Source organism: Hypanus sabinus, chromosome 5 (assembly GCF_030144855.1).
Source record: "Hypanus sabinus isolate sHypSab1 chromosome 5, sHypSab1.hap1, whole genome shotgun sequence".
Taxonomy (NCBI): Eukaryota; Metazoa; Chordata; class Chondrichthyes; order Myliobatiformes; family Dasyatidae; genus Hypanus; species Hypanus sabinus.
In genome coordinates this window covers 6,145,889-6,165,353 of record NC_082710.1, presented here as the reverse complement: position 1 = coordinate 6,165,353, position 19,465 = coordinate 6,145,889, and the positions used below count along the sequence as shown (strand labels likewise).

Here is a 19,465-nt window from a genome sequence, read left to right as displayed (position 1 = left end):
AGTTTTTTATGCAGAGAGTGATGAGTGCGTGAAAAGGGCAGCCAGTGACAGTAGTGGATGTGGAAACTCCTGGATGGCTGCATGGAGCTTAGAAAAACAGAGGGCTATGGGTAAAGCCTAGATAGTTCTAAGGTAGGGACATGTTCGGCACAGTGGGCCGAAGGGCCTGAATTGTGCTGTAGGTTTTCTATGTTCTAAATGGTTTGCATTTATCTGCAGATTGCTGCAGGCTTATTCTTGCTGACAATACTTGTGAAGTCAGGGACTTGGGCTATAAATATTTTTTGTGGAACTGTATGTTTACTGCTGTCCTATATGTTCCATTAGACCGGGGGTCGGCAACCTGCGGCTCCCGAGCCATTTGTGGCTCTTTCACCTCTGTGCTGCGGCTCCCTGTGGCTTTGGGAAATAATTGGTCAGTATTTAATTAAAATGTATTTTATGTTAGTTTGTTAGCTTTTGAAATGTAATTACGGTGATCTTGTACATTTCCTGCCACATCCGAAACGGCTCACAATTAGCCGGCATTCCGGCTAAGGGAGATAGCCTACGGGGGTTTGTGAGTACGCGTCTTTTGCAGCATCTGCGTCCATGGGGGCTGGGTTGAGGGAGGCTTAAAAGCAAGGCTGTTTAGTTCGAATAAAGCTATCTTTGACTGCAGTTTACTGACACCGCTACAACGTGTTTTTATCGCTGGCTGTCCAGACGGAAGGTGCTGAAACGCTTTGTCGCGTGTCTGGAAGAAGTGAAAACTTTCCTGGGCAGCAAAGGGCTCACCTTTCCTGAGCTGGAACAGCCAGAGTGGCTGGAAAAGCTACACTTCATGGTAGACATGACAGCGCACCTGAACACGCTGAACACAGCTCTTCAGGGGAAAGGACGTACAGCCCTGCACATGTTGGAGGATGTTTTGGCATTCGAGCGCAAGTTGACAGTGCTTGCCAGAGATTTACAGAAAGGCACTTTGTCTCACTTCCCCAATTTGAGAGAGTTCAAACAAGGTCACGACATGATAATTTCGGAGTATTTACATTCTGCAATCATCGCAATGCAAACATCGTTTGGGAAACGCTTCTGTGAGTTCAGAGAGGAAAAAAACACATTATCCTTCCCGGTCACTCCCTTAAGCATCGATCCTTCCCTACTGAATACGACTGCATTGGCAGGTGTGAGTCAACCTGATCTTGAGATGGAACTGGCCGACTTAGCCGACAAAGACATATGGGTGTCCAAGTTTAGACGCTTGACAGCAGACCTTGAAGATGTTGCCCGTCAGAAGGCCGTTCTTGCTCAGAAACACAAATGGAGTGATATTGAAAACCTCACAGATGACAGCTTGCGATCCTGTGTAAAGATGAAGGTGACATCATACAGCCCTGATGTGCAGACGCTGTGCGCTGAGGTCCAGGAGCAGAAATCCCATTAACCAAGTATGATAAATATTTTAATTGCCTATTATTTTACTTATATTCATATTTTTTCATAGTTCAGTGAAATAGTCCTTTCATTTTTCAGGATGACAGCTGGCTGACGTTATTTTTGGTTTGCTGCTGGCGGAAAATTTAAGTTCGGCGTTTTTCATAAATACAAGAAGGACTCAAATAGACATTGAATATTTTACTTAAAAGTAACTTTCAACCCAACGTCTTTTTTTCGGAGTTCAAAATGTTTTTGTTGCATGCAGAAATGTAATTTCGTTTTCTCTGCAGGAGTTCATCAATTTCATAAATGCAACACATTATAGTTTGTTTATACATAGCATAAAGGCAAAAAAAAACGTTGTATGCAGTGTTATTTCATTTTAAATGTCAAACGGGTTTTGCGGCTCCCAGTGTTTTCTTTTCTGTGGGAAACGGGTCCAAGTGGCTCTTTCAGTGGTAAAGGTTGCTGACCCCTGCATTGGACCATAAGGTATAGGAGCAGAATTAGGCCATTTAGCCCATCGAGTCTGCTCTGTCATTTCATCATGGCTGATCCACCACTCTCAACCCCGTCTCCTGCCTTCTCCCCGTATCCCTTCACGCACTGACTAATCAAGAATCTTATCAACCTCGGCTTAAGTATACCCAATGACTTGGCCTTCACAGCCTCCTTTGGCAATGAATTCCACAGATTCACCACCCTCTGGCTGAAGAAATTCCTCCTCATCTCTGTTCTCAATGGACACCACTTTATTCTAAGGCTCTTTCCTCTGGTCTTAGACTTTCCCACCAGAGGAAACATCATCTCCACGTCCACTCTATCAAGGCCTTTCACCATTCAATAGTTTTCAATGGGAGTCCTCTCCCATTCTTCTGAATTCCAGACCCAGAGCCATCAAACACTCCTCGTATGATCAGCCTTTCAATCCCGCAATCATTTTTGTGAACCTCCTTTGAACCTTCTCTAAAGTAAGTAATCCCTTCTGAGATAAGGGGTCCAAAGCTACTCAGAATACACCAAGGGAGGCCTCACCTGTCCTTTATAAAGCCTTATCATTATGTCTTTGCTTTTAGATTTGAATCCTCTTGAAATGACTTAGCATTCATTTCGAGAGGATTAGAATATAAAAGCAATTATATAAAAGATAAGATAAGAAATGTGCCATGTGCTGTGTATGACTGTTGGCACTGTGCTTGCACCTTGGCCTCGGAGTAACACTGTTTTATTTGGCTGTGTTCATGGGTAATCATTTATGGACAATTAAACCTGAACTAGATGTACATCAAAACATATAGTGAAGTGCTTCATTTGGGTCGAAGACCAACACAGTCTGAGGAAGTGATAGGGGTAGCCCACGTGTCATCATGTTTCCAGTGTCAACATAGCAACACAGCATGCTCACTAGTTACCACCAGTAACCTGTACATATTTGGAAAATGAGAGGAAACCAGAGCACCCAGAGGAAACACGCACACTCTCTGGGAGAATGTACACTCTCCTTATAGACAGCGGTAGGAACTGAAGCCCAATTGCTAGTGCTGTATAGCATCACGCTAACCGCCACGCTAACCTGCTGCCCTAATAAAAATACAAAAGAAAGTGTAACACCTACAGTGAAATGTATTGCAGATAAACAATCAGAGTGCGGTCTGTATAGAAATGACTAGATATTTGTTCTGTTTGCAGGCCAGTGAGGTTTTGCTCCTGTAGCTGGAATATGGCCTTATTTAGTTTTTTTATTTGCACATTGGTTGTCAGTTTTTGTTTATATATCTTCTTGTTAAGCCCATCACCCATATTGGGGCACAAGCTGCTGATAGCAGCTTGCCAGAGTCCTCTATCCTGGGCCAGACCTTCAGACTTTTCATGAAGACCTTTCCTCTCCCAGGGATGAATCCTTTGGAGCTTCTGTTGCTCTGGGTTTTTACAGGGTGGAATTGCTTGCCCCATGCCTAACCCTCTGTTCACAGACGGGCTTCGGGCCATCCACGGCGGAGTGCTTGTTCATGTATATTTTTTCATACGTTCTGTTGCAATTCATTATTTTCCTGTAAATGCCTGCAAGCAAATGGATCTCAAAGTAGAATATGGTGATATATACATTATTTGATGATAAATGTACTTTGTCTTTCAGGATATTTAAATCTAAAGTCTCTTGCTGTTTCCTTGACAATACTGGGGATCAGAGCATATGGTTGCTAAGTATTTATGAAGGAAAATGCATTAACTGACATATTTTGCTCATTCACATGCAACCTGACATCTCTGAAACACTATTAACATGCATTAAGGAAATGCTTGTTTGAAATATCCAGTTTTCTCACAGAGATTTAATGTAGGGATGACCTGGTGAGAAGATTGTGTTATGCACCAGATTTCACATCAGGAAGTGTGACTGCCTCATCAGTTACAAAGTAAAAAGTTCAAAGTAAATTTATTATCAAAGTACATTTATGTCACCATACACTGCTTTGAGATATGTTTTCCAGTGGATATTCACAGTAAATACAGAGACACACTATAGAATCGATGAAAGACTGCCCACAACAAGATGAACACAACAAGCTCCACGAAAAGGTGGTAAACACAGAAAGTTGTGTGGCACCCAGCCAGCTTCACTCACAACTCAGATTGGGAATCAGGGTTAATATCACTGGGATAGTCATAGAGAAGTACAGCACGGAAATAGGCTCTTCAGCCCAACTAGTCCATGCCAAAACCATTCAAACTGCCTCCTCCCATCAACCCGCACTGGGACCATAGCCCTCTGTACCCCAACCATCCAGGTACCTATCCAAGATTTGCTTAAACATTGAAATTGAGCTTGCATTCACTACTTGTGCTGGCAGCTCATTCCACACTTTCACAACTTTCTGAATGAAGTTTCCCCTCACGTTCCCTTTAAACTTCTCACCTTTCATCCTTCACTCATGACCTTTGGTTGTAGTTCCATCCAACCTCAGTGGAAAAAGTCTGCTTACATTTACCCTATCTATACCCTTCATAATTTTGTTTAGCTCTATCAAATCTTCTCTCAATCTTCTACATTCAATGGAAGTCCTAGCCTATTTAATCTTACCTTATAACTCAGTTCCTCCAGACCTGGCAACATCCTTAGAAATTTCATCTGTACTCTTTCAAACTTGTTTACATCTTTCCTGTTGATAGGTGATCAAAACTGCACACAATACTCCAAAATAGGCCTCTTATACAAATTCAACATAACATCCCATCGCCTGTACTCAGTAATTTGATTTATGAAGGCTAATGTGCCAAAAACTTTCTTTACGACCCTATTTACTTATTTACCACTTTCAACAAATGATGTACCTGTATTCCTGGACACCTTTGTTCTGCCACACTCCTCAGTGCCCTACCGTTCACTGCGTAAGACCTATCCTGGTTGGCCCTACTGAAGAGCAATACCTCGCACTTGTCGGCATTAAATTCCAATCTCATGAAAGTTGTTATTTTGTGGCAGCAGTATGTTGCAATACATTGTAATAAAAACTAAAAATTACAATAAAGAAAATAAATGAGTGCAAAAAGAGAGGTGAAAAAATACTAAGGAAGTACATAAGGCTTAAGCTGTGGGGATGGCATCTATTCTGCCTGAACGCAAGAGATATTGCAGATGCTGGAATCTGGAGCAACACACACAATGTGTTTGCCTTCCCAAATCTCCCTCCTGGCACATATCCCTGCAAAGTTTAAAGAAAAATTTATTATCTGAGTACATGCATGTCACCACGTACAACCTTGAGTTTCTTTTTCTGTGAGCATACTTAACAAATCTATGGAACAAAAACTGTAGATTGTAACCATCAAGAACTGCTAATTGTAAACGAACTGCAAATGAAGATATAAATAAATAGCATGCAGGACAATTGCTACACCTGTCTCTCAATCTCCTCCCTCAACGCCATTCAGGGCCCCAAACAGTCCTTACAGGTGAGGGAAGTTTTCTAGGACATCTGTTGTATCCAGTGCTCCCAGTGCAGCCTCCTCTGCGTCAGTGAGTCCCAACACAGACTGGGGGACCTTTTAGCTCTGTCCACTACAAAAGGCAGATCTTTCGATGGCTATCCACTTCAATTTGACTTCCCATTCTGACATATTGGTCCATGGCCTCATCTACTGCTTCAATGAAACCTCTCTCAAGTTGGAGGAGCAACATCTCATATTCTGTCTGGGTGGTCTCCAACCTGATAGCATGAACATCAATTTTTCTAACTTCCTGTAATTTCTCCTCCCTCCTTCCTTCTCTCTTTTTCCATCCCCATTCTAGTTCCTCCTTCACCCCTTCTCTTCTCCTCACCTGTCCATCTTCTCCCACTGGTTCCCTTTCTTCCATTCTCCACTCTCCTCTCCTATCAGATTTCTTCTTCTTCGGCCCTTTAACTGTGGTTTGATGATTTATGTTCCATGTTTTTTTTTGGTTTTTACTTGTTTCTTTGCTGTTTGCGCGACTTGTTCTTTTTTGCGTGCTGCGTGTTGAATGTCTACATTGAACAGGTTCCATGGTTTCCTTTGTTTTGTGGCTACCTGTGGGAGGACAAATCTCAGAGTTGAATACTGCCTACATACTGATATTTCAGCTTTGAACCTCCTCCATCAATCCCCCTGAGCTTCTTACATCACCTACCCCCTTCCCCCTCACCTGATCTCACTATTACAATAGACATTAGGTGCAGAAGTAGACCATTCGGCCCCTCGAGTCTGCACCGCCATTCTGAGATCATGGCTGATCATTCACTATCAATACCCTGTCCCTGCCTTGTCCCCATATCCCTTGATTCCCCTATCCATCAGATATCTATCTAGCTCCTTCTTGAAAGCATCCAGAGAATTGGCCTCCACCGTCTTCCGAGGCAGTGCATTCCACACCTCCACAACTCTCTGGGAGAAGAAGCTCTTCCTCAACTCTGTTTTAAATAACTGACCTCTTATTCTCAATCCATGCTCTCTGGTACTGGACTCTCCCAACATCTGGAACATATTTCCTGCCTCAATCCTATCAAATCCTTTAATTATCTTAAACGTTTCAATCAGATCCCCTCTCAATCTCCTCAATTCCAGCGTGTACAAGCCCAATCTCTCCAATCTCTCTGTGTAAGACAGCCCTGCCATCCCAGGAATCAACCTAGTAAATCTACGCTGCTCTTCCTCAATTGCCAGAATGTTCTTCCTTAAACCTGGAGACCAAAGCTGTACACAATATTCCAGGTGTGGTCTCACCAGGGCCCCGTACAAATGCAAAAGGACATCCTTGCTCTTGTACTCAATTCCCCTTGTAATAAAGGCCAACATTCCATTTGCCCTCTTCACTGCCTGTTGCACTTGCTCATCCACCTTCATTGACTGGTGAACTAGGACTCCTAGGTCTCTTTGCATTTCTCCCTTACCTAACTCTACACCGTTCAGACAATACTCTGCCCTCTTGTTCCTGCTTCCAAAGTGGATAACTTCACATTTATTCACATTGAATGACATCTGCCAAGTATCTGCCCACTCACCCAGCCTATCCAAGTCTCCCTGTATTCTCCTAAAGTCCTCTTCGCATGTCACACTGCCACCCAGTTTAGTATCGTCAGCAAACTTGCTGATATAGTTTTCAATGCCCTCATCTAAATCGTTGACATAAATCGTAAAGAGCTGTGGTCCCAATACAGAGCCCTGTGGTACCCCACTAGTCACCTCCAGCCAGTCCGAGAAACACCCATTCACTGCTACCCTTTGCTTTCTATCTGCCAACCAGTTTTCTATCCATGTTGAAACCCTACCCCCAATGCCATGAGCTCTGATTTTACTCACCAATCTCCTATGTGGCACCTTATCGAATGCCTTCTGAAAATCTAGGTACACAACATCCACTGGCTTACCCTCGTCTAACATCCTTGTTACACCCTCAAAAAACTCCAACAGATTAGTCAAGCATGATTTGCCCTTGGTAAATCCATGCTGGCTCGGCCTAATCCTATTACTGCCATCAAGTTGTGCCACTATTTCGTTCTTAATAATGGACTCAAGCATCTTCCCTGCGACTGACGTTAGGCTAACAGGGCGATAGTTCTCCGTTTTCTCCTTCCCTCCCTTCTTGAAAAGTGGGATAACATTAGCCACTCTCCAATCTTCAGGAACTGATCCTGAATCTAAGGAACATTGGAAAATGATTACCAATGCATCCACAATTTCCTGAGCCACCTCTTTTAGAACCCTCGGATGCAGACCATCTGGACCCGGGGATTTATTAGCCTTCAGTCCTACCAGTCTACTCATCACAGTTTCTTTCCTAATGTCAATCTGTCTCAATTTCTCTGATATCTTATGACCCTGGCCTATCCATACATCTGGGAGATTGCTTGTGTCCTCCCTGGTGAAGAAAGATCTACAGTATGCATTAAATTCTGTTGCCATTTCCCTGTTTCCCATAACAATTTCTCCCAATTCATTCTTCAAGGGGCCAACATTGTTCTTAACTATCTTCTTTCTCTTCACATAGCTAAAAAAGCTTTTGCTATCCCCTTTTATATTCCTGGCTAGACTGAGCTCATACCTGATTTTTTCTCTCCGTATTGCTTTTTTAGTTAAGATCTGCTGTTCCTTAAAACTTTCCCAATCATCTGTATTCCCACTCATTTTAGCCCTGTCATACTTCTTTTTCTTTAATGCTATACAATCTCTGACTTCCTTTGTCAACCACTGTGGCCCCTTCCCCCTCTTTGAATCCTTCCTTCTCATTGGAATGAACTGCTTTTGCATCTTTTGTATTATCCCCAAGAATATCTGCCACTGCTGATCCACTGTCTTTCCTGCCAGGGCATCCGCCCATTTAACTTTGGCCAGCTCTTCCCTCATGGCTCCGTAGTCTCCTTTATTTAATTGCAACACTGACACCTCTGATCTGCCCTTATCCCTCTCAAATTGTAGATAAAAACTTATCATGTTATGATCACTACTTCCTAATAGCTCCTTTACTTCAAGATCACTTATCAATTCCTGTTCATTACACATTACCAAGTCCAAAATAGCCTCGTTCCTGGTTGGCTCAAGCACAAGCTGTTCCAAAAATACATCCCTTAGACACTCCACAAACTCCCTATCCTGGGGTCCAGCACCTACCTGATTCTCCCAGTTCACCTGCATGTTGAAATCTCCCATAACGACTGCATTACCTTTAGCACATGCCAGTGTTAACTCCCTAATCAACTTGTACCCAATATCCACGCTACTGTTTGGGGGCCTGTACACAATACCCATTAGGGTCTTTTTACCCTTACTGTTCCTCAGCTCAATCCACACAGACTCTACTTCCCTTGTTCCCAAGTCACCTCTTGCTAAGGACTGAATCTCATTCCTCTCCAACAGGGCCACCCCACACCCTCTTCCCATATTTCTGTCTCTACGATAGCACGTATACCCTGGTACACTCAATTCCCAGGCCTGATCCCCTTGCAGCCATGTCTCCGTTATCCCAACAATATCGTAGTTCCCCATTTTCATCTGAGCTTCAAGCTCATCTGTCTTATTTCTGACACTACGCGCATTCAAGTATAGAATTCTTAGCCCATTCCTCCTCTTTGCTTAAAACACTGTCTATTGTACCTAACCCAGCTCCTTGAACTTCCATCGGGCTAATTGCACCTTGAATGTTTGATGACCTTCTCAAGATCACCCAAACCTTCTACACATTTAACCCCATGCTCCTTCTGACCAACCCTCTGGATCTGGATCCCTGCCCCCTGCACATCTAGTTTAAACCCCCCCGAGCAGCACTAGCAAACATTCCTGCAAGAATGTTAGTACCCCTCCGGTTCAGATGTAGACCGTCCCTTCGAAACAGATCCCAATGTCCCTGGAACAAAGACCAATTATCCAAAAACCTGAACCCTTCCTTCCTGCACCATGCTCTCAGCCTCGTAGTAATGTGCATAATCATTCTATTCTTCACCTCACTCGCACGTGGCACAGGTAGCAATCCCGAGATTGTCACCCTGGAGGTCCTGCCTTTCAGCTTCACTCCTAACTCCCTGAACTCTCTAAGCAGGACCCCCTCACTCACCTTACCTACATCGTTGGTCCCTACATGGACCACTACATCTGGGTTCATGCCCTCGTTCTCAAGAATAGCCTGCACCCGATCTGAGATGTCCCGGACCCTGGCACCAGGGAGGCAACATACCATCTGAGACTCCTGATCTGCCCCACAAAATCTCCTATCTGCCCCCCTGACTATAGAATCCCCTAAAACTATCGCTCTCTTCTCTTCCCTCCTCCCCTTTCTAGTTGAGGGTTCAACCTCTGTGCCAGAGGCAGGACCACTACAACTCATTCCTGGTAGGTCATCCCCATCAACAGTATCCAGTACGGTATACTTATTGTTAATGGGAATGGCCGCAGGGGTGCTCTGCTCTCTCTGCCTGCTCCCCCTGCCTCTCTGGACCGTCACCCATCTGCCTACTTCTTGGATTTTTGGTGTGACTACCTCCTGATAACTCCTATCTATCTCTGCCTCTGCCTCCCGAATGATCTGTAGTTCATCCAGCTCCCGCTCCAACTCCCTAACTCGGGCTGATAGGAGCTGCAGCTGGACGCACCTTTTGCAGGTGTGGTCATCAGGGACAACCGTGTTGACCCTGACTTCCCACATACTGCATACAGAGCACACCACTGCTCTGACTGTCTCCCCCATACCAGAACTGGATTAATAGAACAAGTCTAAAAAGCACCTAGCGACCTTACCTTCTTCCCCTCAGCGAGCAATCTGCCAGCTTGTACTCATTCCCCTTCTCCCATCTTCTTATTTCTGATCTCTTTCCTTTCCAGTCATGAGAGGGGTCATAGCCTAAAATGGCAACTCTTTATTACTCTGCCTGATCTGCTGAGTTCCTCCACCATTCCATGTGTTTATAAAGTAAGAAATGTTTAGAAATGTAAATTGTTGTAAGACTTAAATGAACAGATGACCCACACTTCATACATTCAGTGGTCACTTTAATAGGTACATCTTCTGCCAGATATAGTGTCCACTGAGTGTATGTTCTGGGTCTTCTGCTGCTGAAGCTCCCACTTCAAGGTTTGCCGTGTTGTGCATTCAGAGACAATCTGCACACCGCTGTTGTAACGTGTGGTTATCTGAGTTACTGTCACCTTCCTGTCAGCTTGGACCGGGCTGGCCGTTCTCCTCAGCCCTCTCATTAACATGCTGTTTATGCCCACAGAACTGGTACTCACTGGATTGTTTTTTTTGTTTTTGCACAATTCTCTGTGAACTCTGGAGACTGTTGTGTGTGAAAATTCCAAGGGATCAGCTGATCTGAGATACTCAAATCACCCCATTTGGCACCAACAGTCATTCTATGGTCAAAGTCATTTTGATCACATTTTGTCCCCTATTCTGATGTTTGGTTGCAACAACTGAATCTCTAGACCATGTCTGTAAACTTTAATGCATTGGATTGCTGCCACATGATTAGCTGATTAGATTTTGCATTAATGAGTGGGTGTACAGGTGTACCTAATAAAGTGGCCATTGAGTGTACCTTTAATGAAGTATCAATACAACCATGGTAACCCACATTATTCCCTGAGATAGTGCACTTTCACTGAACATAAAGATCTTTCTTTCACAATAACGAAGTGTGTTCCAAACTTTTAGTAGAATGAAACAGAAACACATTGTATAATTAAGGTAGTTCTTGTTTGTTATGCAATTTAAGTGTGTGCAGAGTACGTCAGTCAATTTAAATTGTAAATCAATAATTAACCATAGTTGGATTTTTATTTGAACTTTTCCTGCAAGTGGTTATTGTGCATTTGGCCAGAGAAAAATGTCCCTACCACCTGTAAAATAAACAGTGGCTAATTGATATAGTTAATTATTTATGGAAAACTCCATATTGTTGAACATTGATCCTGCTTCATGGAAGGGCTCAAAGCATTTTGAGATGTCCTCTTCTATTAAATTTCTTCTTTACCAGCCCTTTACCTTGTCTGCCTATCTCCCCCATGATTTCCACTTCATCACACTCCCCTACCATCTACCTCCCCATCCCCTGGTTTCACCTATCCCCTGCCACAGTTTACTCCTTCCCCACTCCCACCTTCTTGTTCTGGCAAATTCCCCCTTCCTTTCTAGTACTGATGAAGGGTCTCAGACCAAAACGTCGACCCTTTATTCTACTCCGTAGATGCTGCCTGACCTGCTGAGTTCCTCCAACATTTTGAGTTGTGTTACTGTGTATTTCCAGCATCTTGTGTTTATGAAAATGGCCTGCATTTGGGCTGTCTTTTGTCTTTCTACCTGTCAGTGGCCCTTGATAGAAAGCATTTGGTTAGTGGTGTCTGCTACTAAAGGGTAGCTTAGTAGTGTAACACTGTTACAACACTAACAACCCAGGTTCAATTGCTGCCACCAAATTGAGGAGTTTGTACACTCTGTCTGTAACTGTATGGAGTTCCTCTGGGTGCTCCTGTTCCCTCCCACAATCCAAGACATACGGGTCAGTAGGCTGATCGGTCAGTTGGGCAGTGTGGGCTTGTTGGGCTGAAAGGGATGGTTACCTTGCTATATCTCCAAATAAAAATAAAGGAACAGTAAACTGGTCTTCAGTTTTAGTGCAAGTTGGGTGAAAGTGTATGAGCAATGTATTTTATACAATGCTCAACTTAATTTTCAATCAGATCCAAAGTGGTGAGTAGAATTTGTAATAAGGTCATCTTAAAACATGCAGAGAAAGACTTACACTTGTGTGATAGATTTTTAAATTCTACAAGTTTAAACTTGGTCGTAATAGTTGTGAACCTGCAGTGTGCAATACAACCTTTAACCAGTTGTTTTCTGTGGATGAGACAAATACAAACAGAGAATGCAAGGGTAACAACATCAAACATAGAGCATTACAGTACAGTACAGACCCTTCAGCCCACAATGCTGTGACAACCTTTTAATCTCCTTTTATACCAATCTAATCCTTCCCTCTCATGTCGCCCTCCGTTTTTCTATCATCCACGTGCCTATGAGTATCTTAAATGTCCCTGATGTATCCACACAACCCCAGGCAGCACGTTCCACACACCAACCACCCTCAAAGTAAATTTATTATCAAAGTACATATATGTCATGACATGCTATCCTGCGATTCAATTTCTTGCAGACATTCACAGCAGAACACAAAGTACAATTTTATCAGTAAAAAACTACACACAAAGTGCAAACGAAGTCAAACAGTGAAATACAAGAAAGATAGATATATAAATATATAAACATGCAAACTAACACTGAGCATATAAATTCTAGAGTCCTTGAAAGTGACTCCATAGATTGTGGAATCAGTTCATTGTTGAGTGAGTGAAGTTAACCACGCTGGTTCAGAAGCCTGATGGTTGAAGGCTAATACTGTTCCTGAACCTTTTGGATCTGAGATTCTGGCTGTGTAAAAGAAACTTTGATATACCCGAAGAAAATCTAGATAGAGTTTTATTTGGAAAAAAAAACAAGCATGCTGTTGGTAAAGAACAAGAGGCAGATTGCAGGATTAGCAATGATTAATGTACGGATATTAAATTATGTTTGAATTTTAGTTCCATTTAAATAGCAGTGAGGCCAAAATATTTTTGATTGTAGAACTGTGCAATGTGTATTGTTACTCTTAAAGGAGTTGTTTCTTTCTTTCAGACCCAACTGCAGGCGAAAGATTAACAGCTTTTAGTAATGTGTTTTGTGAAAATGGGTAGGAGTGGTTTCTGGAAGCTGTTAGATAGTCAATTGGTTCATGTGAGTGCATAAAATGCACAGAACTTCAAAAACACAGGGTCTCGACTTTGCTATATGACAGAAAATTATTTAAATAGTTCATTTAAAACCAATGACTTCCAAAAAGTATTCAAACTAATTTTAAGTTCATTGCTCCAGATGTACAGCCTTGAGTCTCTTTGGAGCAATGTAGATAACCTGTCTTATTTATGCATTTATATTTATTGTGTGTTTTTTAATGTTATTGTTCTGTTCTTTATCTTGTGTGTTTTTTGTGCGGCATCAGATCTGGAGTAGCAATTATTTCATTCTCCTTACACTTGTGTACTGCAAATGACATTAAACAGTCTTGAAATATTGAATTGAATTAAAAGCTGTCGTATTAAGTCTCGTGGTGAAAAGTTCAAAGTAAATTTATTATCAAAATACTTACATGCCACCATATACTACCTGAGATTCATTTTCTTGCAGACATGCACAGTAAATACAAAGAAACAACAAAAAACAAGCAAAATAATAATAAATAAGCAATAAATATCGAGATCGTGAGATGAAGGGTCCCTGATAGTGAGTCCATAGGTTGTGTGAAGATTTTAATGATAAGGTGAGCGAAGTTAACCGCTGTGGTTCAAAAGCCGGATGGTTGAGGGATAATAACTGTTTCTGAACCTGGTGGTTTGAACCTGAGTCTCCTGTACCTTCTTCCTGATGGCAGGAGCAAGAAGACAGCTGCGCCTGTGTGGTGCGGGTCCTTGCTGATGGATGCTGCCTTCCTGCGACTGCGTTCCTTGTAGATGCCCTTAATGGTGGGGAGGACTTTATCCATGATGGACTGAGCTGTAATTACTGCTTCTTGCAGGCTCTTCCACTCAAGGCTATTGGTGTTTACATACCAGGCTATGATGCAGCCAGTCAATTTACTCTCCACCACACATCTATAGAAGTTTGTCGAAGTTTTAAATGACATGCAGACTTCTACGAAAGTAGAGGCACTGCATGTTTATTTTGTGGTGGCACTATGTGCTGTGGCCAGGACAGCTCCTCTGAAATGCCAACACCAAGTTGAAGTGTTAAATTATTTATGTTGTAAAGTTTCAATCCTTGTGTCTTACTTCACTAGAGTACTGCTTGAAGCTGTTGGAAGGCTTGAAACAAAATGGAAAAGCAATCAGATAGTGTCATAAGTCACAAAGTAATGCAACAGGGATACAGACACTTTGGCCTAATAATCCATTATGAACATATCGTCCTCCCAGCTGGACCAAATTTCTTGCATTTGGCTGATGTTACTCTGAAACCAACTGCTCCATGTACCGAGCCAAGTGTTTCTTAAATGGTACTATTGTACCTGCCGCAGCCACTTCCTCTAGCAACTCCTTTCATATACCTACCACCCTCTGTGTGAAAGAGTGGATCCTCAGGTCCCATTTACAGTTGAAGTCAGAGGTTTACATACACCTAGGTAGAAGTCATTAAAACTCATTGTTTAACCACTCCACAGATTTCGTATTAGCAAACTATAGTTTTGGCAAGAGGTTGAGGACATCTACTTTGTGCAGAACAAGAGTAATTTTTTCAACAATTGTTTACAGACAGAATATTCCACTCTTAATTGACTATATAACAATTCCAGTGGGTCAGAAGTTTACAAACAAAATCAAAAGAAATCAGCCAAGACCTCAGAAAAAAAATTTGTGGACCTCCACAAGTCTGGTTCATCCTTGGGAGCAATTTCCAAAAGCCTGAAGGTACCACGTTCATCTGTACAAACAATAGTACGCAAGTATAAACACCATGGGACCACGTAGCTGTCATACTGCTCAGGAAGGAGACGCATTCTGTCTCCTAGAGATGAACATACTTTGGTGCGAAAAGTGCAAATCAATCCCAGAACAACAGCAAAGGACCTTGTGAAGCAGCTGGAGGAAACAGGTAGACAAATATCTATATCCACAGTAAAACGAGTCCTATATCGACATAACCTGAAAGGCTGCTCAGCAAGGAAGAAGCCACTGCTCCAAAACTGTCATAAAAAGCCAGACTACAGTTTGCAAGTGCACATGGGGACAAAGATCTTATTTTTTGGAGAAATGTCCTCTGGTCTGATTAAACAAAAATTAAACTCTTTGGCCATAATGATAACACACACAAAATGCTGGTGGAACCCAGCAGGCCAGGCAGCATCTATAGGGAGAAGTGCTGTCGATGTTTCAGGCCAAGACCCTTCGTCAGGACAATGGCCATAATGACCACTGTTATGTTTGGAGGAAAAAGGTTGAGGTTTGCAAGCCAAAGAACACCATCCCAACCGTGAAGCATGGGGGTGGCAGCATCATGTTGTGGGGGTGCTTTGCTGCAGGAGGGACTGGTGCACTTCACAAAATAGATGGCATCATGAGGAAGAAAAATTATGTGGATATATTGAAGCAACTTTTCAAGACATCAGCCAGGAAGTTAAAGCTCGGTCGCAAATAGGTCTTCCAAATGAACAATGACCCCAAGCTTACCTCCAAAGTTGTGGCAAAATTGCTTAAGGACAACAAAGTCAAGGTATTGGAGTGGCCATCACAAAGCCCTGACCTCAATCCGATAAAAAATTTGTGGGCAGAACTGAAAAAGCGTGTGCAAGCAAGGAGGCCTACAAACCTGACTCAGTTACACCAGTTCTGTCTGGAGGAATGGAGCAAAATTCCAGCAACTTAATGTGAGAAGCTTTTGGAAGTCTACCCAAAATGTTTGACCTAAGTTAAGCATTTTAAAGGCAATGCTACCAAATACTAACAAAGTGTATGTAAACTTCTGACCTACTGGGAATGTGATGAAAGAAATAAAAGCTGAAATAAATCATTCTCTCTACTATTATTCTGACATTTCACAATCTTAAAATAAAGTAGTGATCCTAACTGACCTAAGACAGGGAATGTTTTCTAGGATTAAATGTCAGGAATTGTGAAAAACTGAGTTTAAATGTATTTGGCTAAGGTGTATGTAAACATCTGGCTTCAACTGTAAATCTTTTCCCTCTGACCCTATATCTATGCCCCTACTTTTCAAATGCCTTACCTTGGAGAAAAGAACATTATCCATCACTGGGGAAGTTAGAGATCCAATGCCGAAGGCCTGGGTTTGTGAATCCGCTGGGGAATTCAGAGGCCCCACAACGAAGGTCTGGGTTTGTGAATCCACCGGGAATGTTGGAAGCCTGACATCAAAGGCCAGGGTTTGCAAATATACTGGGGCAGTCGGAGGCCTGATGCCAAAGGCCTGGGTTCGTTAATCCACTGGGAAAATCGGAAGCCTGACATCAAAAGCCTGGGTTTGCAAATATACTGGGGAAAGTTGGATGCCCGGTGCCAAAGGCCTGGGTTTGAGAAACCACTGGAGAAGTCAGAGGTCTTATGTCTACAAAACCAGTGGAGGCATGAAGGCATTCTGTCCTGGGGTTTGAGATCTGACCGTGTGTGTATGGCTGGCTGGGTGGGTGGGAGGGAGGGAGGAAAGAGAATTGCATGGCTGATGTTGCTTTGTTGCTGCTGTTGTTATGTTCTGTGTTGTCCTGCTGAACATTGTGGGCATGCCATGTTGGTGTCGGAATATGTGGTGACACTTGTGGCTGTCCCCCACACCCCTAGATTTTGTTAATTGTTAACGTAGATGACATATTTCATGTAGTTTCAAAGTACACCTGATCAATAAGTGAATATGAATCTGAACCTGTTTGTACATCATTGCTGAATGATGAAGGTTTGGCAGTCAGAAGCACAACAAAGAAACCGTGAGACATCGGAGCAGAATTAGGCAATTTGGCCTATTGAGTCTACTATGCCTTTCCATCATGGCTGATTTATTATCCCTGTCAACCCCATTCTCCTGCCTTCTCCCCATAACCTTTGATGCCTGACTAATCAAGAACCTATCAACCTCTACGTTAAACATACTCAATGACATGGCCTCTACAGCAATCTGTGGCAGTGAATTACAGAGATCCACCACCCAGTGGCAAAAGAAGTTCCTCCTCATATCTGTTCTAAAGAGATGTCTTTCTATTCTAAGGCTGTACCCTCGGGTCCTGGATGCTCCCACTATTGGAAGCATCCCCTTAATGTTCACTCTATCTCAATATCTAAAACTTCCCATTGACCAGGAGGATATCAGCAGTTTCTGAGATCTCTGTCTGGTACCAACAATCATCCCACCGTCAGTCACTTAGATTATATTTCTTCCCGATTCTGAATAATTAAACCTCTTGACCATGATTACAGGACTTTATGCATTGAGTTGCTGACGCATGATTGGCTAATCGGATATTTGCATTAACGAGCCGGTGTAGGGTGGTCAATGAGTGTACTTTTTATGTATGGGAATCTGACTGACAAATCATTGTTTCTCTTAGATACCGTCTGACTGGGAACAAGCCTCTTTAAGACCCAGCAGTCAAGCAAGCAGCATCTTCAAGGAAAGCCCAGTGAGTGGCAACATCTATGCCACCAAAGGAGACTACGGCACCAGCAACCTGATGGGTGATGAGGAGGCACAAGAGTTTGATGATTTGATATTCGCCTTAAAAACTGGTGAGTAGTGACCACACTATCCGCTAACACGTCAACATTGTTTACGCCATAGTAACGTAACGGTTAGTGTAACACTATTACAGCTCGGGGCATCGGAATTCCGAGTTCAATTCCGATGTCAACTGTAAGGAGTCTCTGTACGTGTTCCATGTGGAATGCGTGGGTTTCCTCCGGGTGCTCCAGTTTCCCCTCACAGCCCAAAGACGTACCGGTTAGTAGATTATTTGGTCATTGTAAAATGTCCCGTGATTAGGTTAGGGTTAAATTGGGGGGTTGCTGGGGTGGCACTGTTTGAAGGGCCAGAAGGGTCGATTCCATGCTGTGTCTCTGAATGAATGAATAAATAAATGCATGCCAGATTATTAGTCTGTGCAAAGAAACCTGTACTGAGGAAAACTGAGACAGAATGTCTATTGTCATGACAAAAGTGCTGCATATATAGCATGATCAGTACTTCCTTGCTTTCAATATCAAAAGTCCAGTCACTAGTGATGATTTCATCATGCCTCCATCCTAATGATGTGAATATCAATTTCTCTAACTTCCTATAATTTCTCCCCCCACCCTTCTCTCTTTTCTATTCCCCATTCTGGCTCCCCTCTTCTTTTCACCTGCCCATCACCTCTCTCTGGTGGTAGTGGTGGCTGTCAGTCATCCCCGACGATGTGCGGGAGAGTTTTTAAAGTGGAAAAGCCATTGCACTGGGGCAGTTCCGCTCTGCCATCCTCAGAAGTCCATGTTCAGTGGTACAAACAAAGTGACAATCTAGGGTCTCCCTTGGATGCAGTAGATGACCATGATTTCATCTGTGATTTGTCACGTCCTTTGCTCTCCACAAAGCATTGCAGTACCACCTTCCTGGCTGTTGGATCTCACTGTAGATCTCATCCACATAGTTTATTGGAGATGACTTTGCATGCTAGGACAGACATGTCCCTATCTCACTGGGGTATGAGGCTGCCAGCTGCCCTCACCTGGTTTAGCCCACCCGTCAAACGGTGTAGCAGGGTGTGGCCGCTGTCACATGCAAACAGCTACTTGGAGCCACAGGCGAGAGCTGAGTGTCCAGAATAAACAAGCCCCTTCACCAGAGGTGTTACCCCTCCCTGGACACCCCATACACCCCTTCAGCCCACAATGTTGTAATGACCTTTTAATCTACACTAAGATCCCTCCTGCATTGCTCTCCATTTTTCTATCATCCATCTGCCTATCTAAGAGTTTCTTAAATGCCCCTAGTGTATCCGCCTTTACCATCACCCCTGGCAGAGCATTCCACCCACCCACCATTCTCTGTGTTAAAAACCTTATTTCTGATGGTGTCAGAGATGTGGTGACATTTCGGGCAACACCCAGCACATATTCAGACTGTCCTGGTCGTTAATCCAAACATTGCATTTGCAACACCTCTATACTCAATACTTTGAATCATTACTAAACCCTGAATAATACTGACCATTTTTCGAATATACGCTATCTTGCACAGAATCTTTGCAGTTTAATTCATCGAAGTTCAAAGTAAATTTATGATCAAAGTACATATCTCACCATATATAACCCTGAGATTTGTTTTCTAGTGGACATTCTCAGTAAATTTAATAACCTTAATAGAATCAATGAATCATTTGCCCCATCACTGAAATGGTCCCACAACTTATGCACTCACTTTCAAAGTCTCTGCATCTCATGTTCTCGATATTTATTGCTTGTTTCTTTA

At 42.9% G+C, this 19,465-nt stretch overlaps 1 protein-coding gene across 1 annotated transcript in view; it reads left to right on the top strand.

Moving 5' to 3' along the window:
* adgrv1 (adhesion G protein-coupled receptor V1) overlaps window positions 1–19,465 on the top strand; it is a 539,532-nt gene that overhangs the window by 508,084 nt on the left and 11,983 nt on the right. The window contains exon 89 of the mRNA XM_059969328.1: window positions 17,571–17,748. Within this exon, the coding sequence (XP_059825311.1) occupies window positions 17,571–17,748 (178 nt within the window). The remainder of the gene's footprint in view (window positions 1–17,570; window positions 17,749–19,465) is intronic.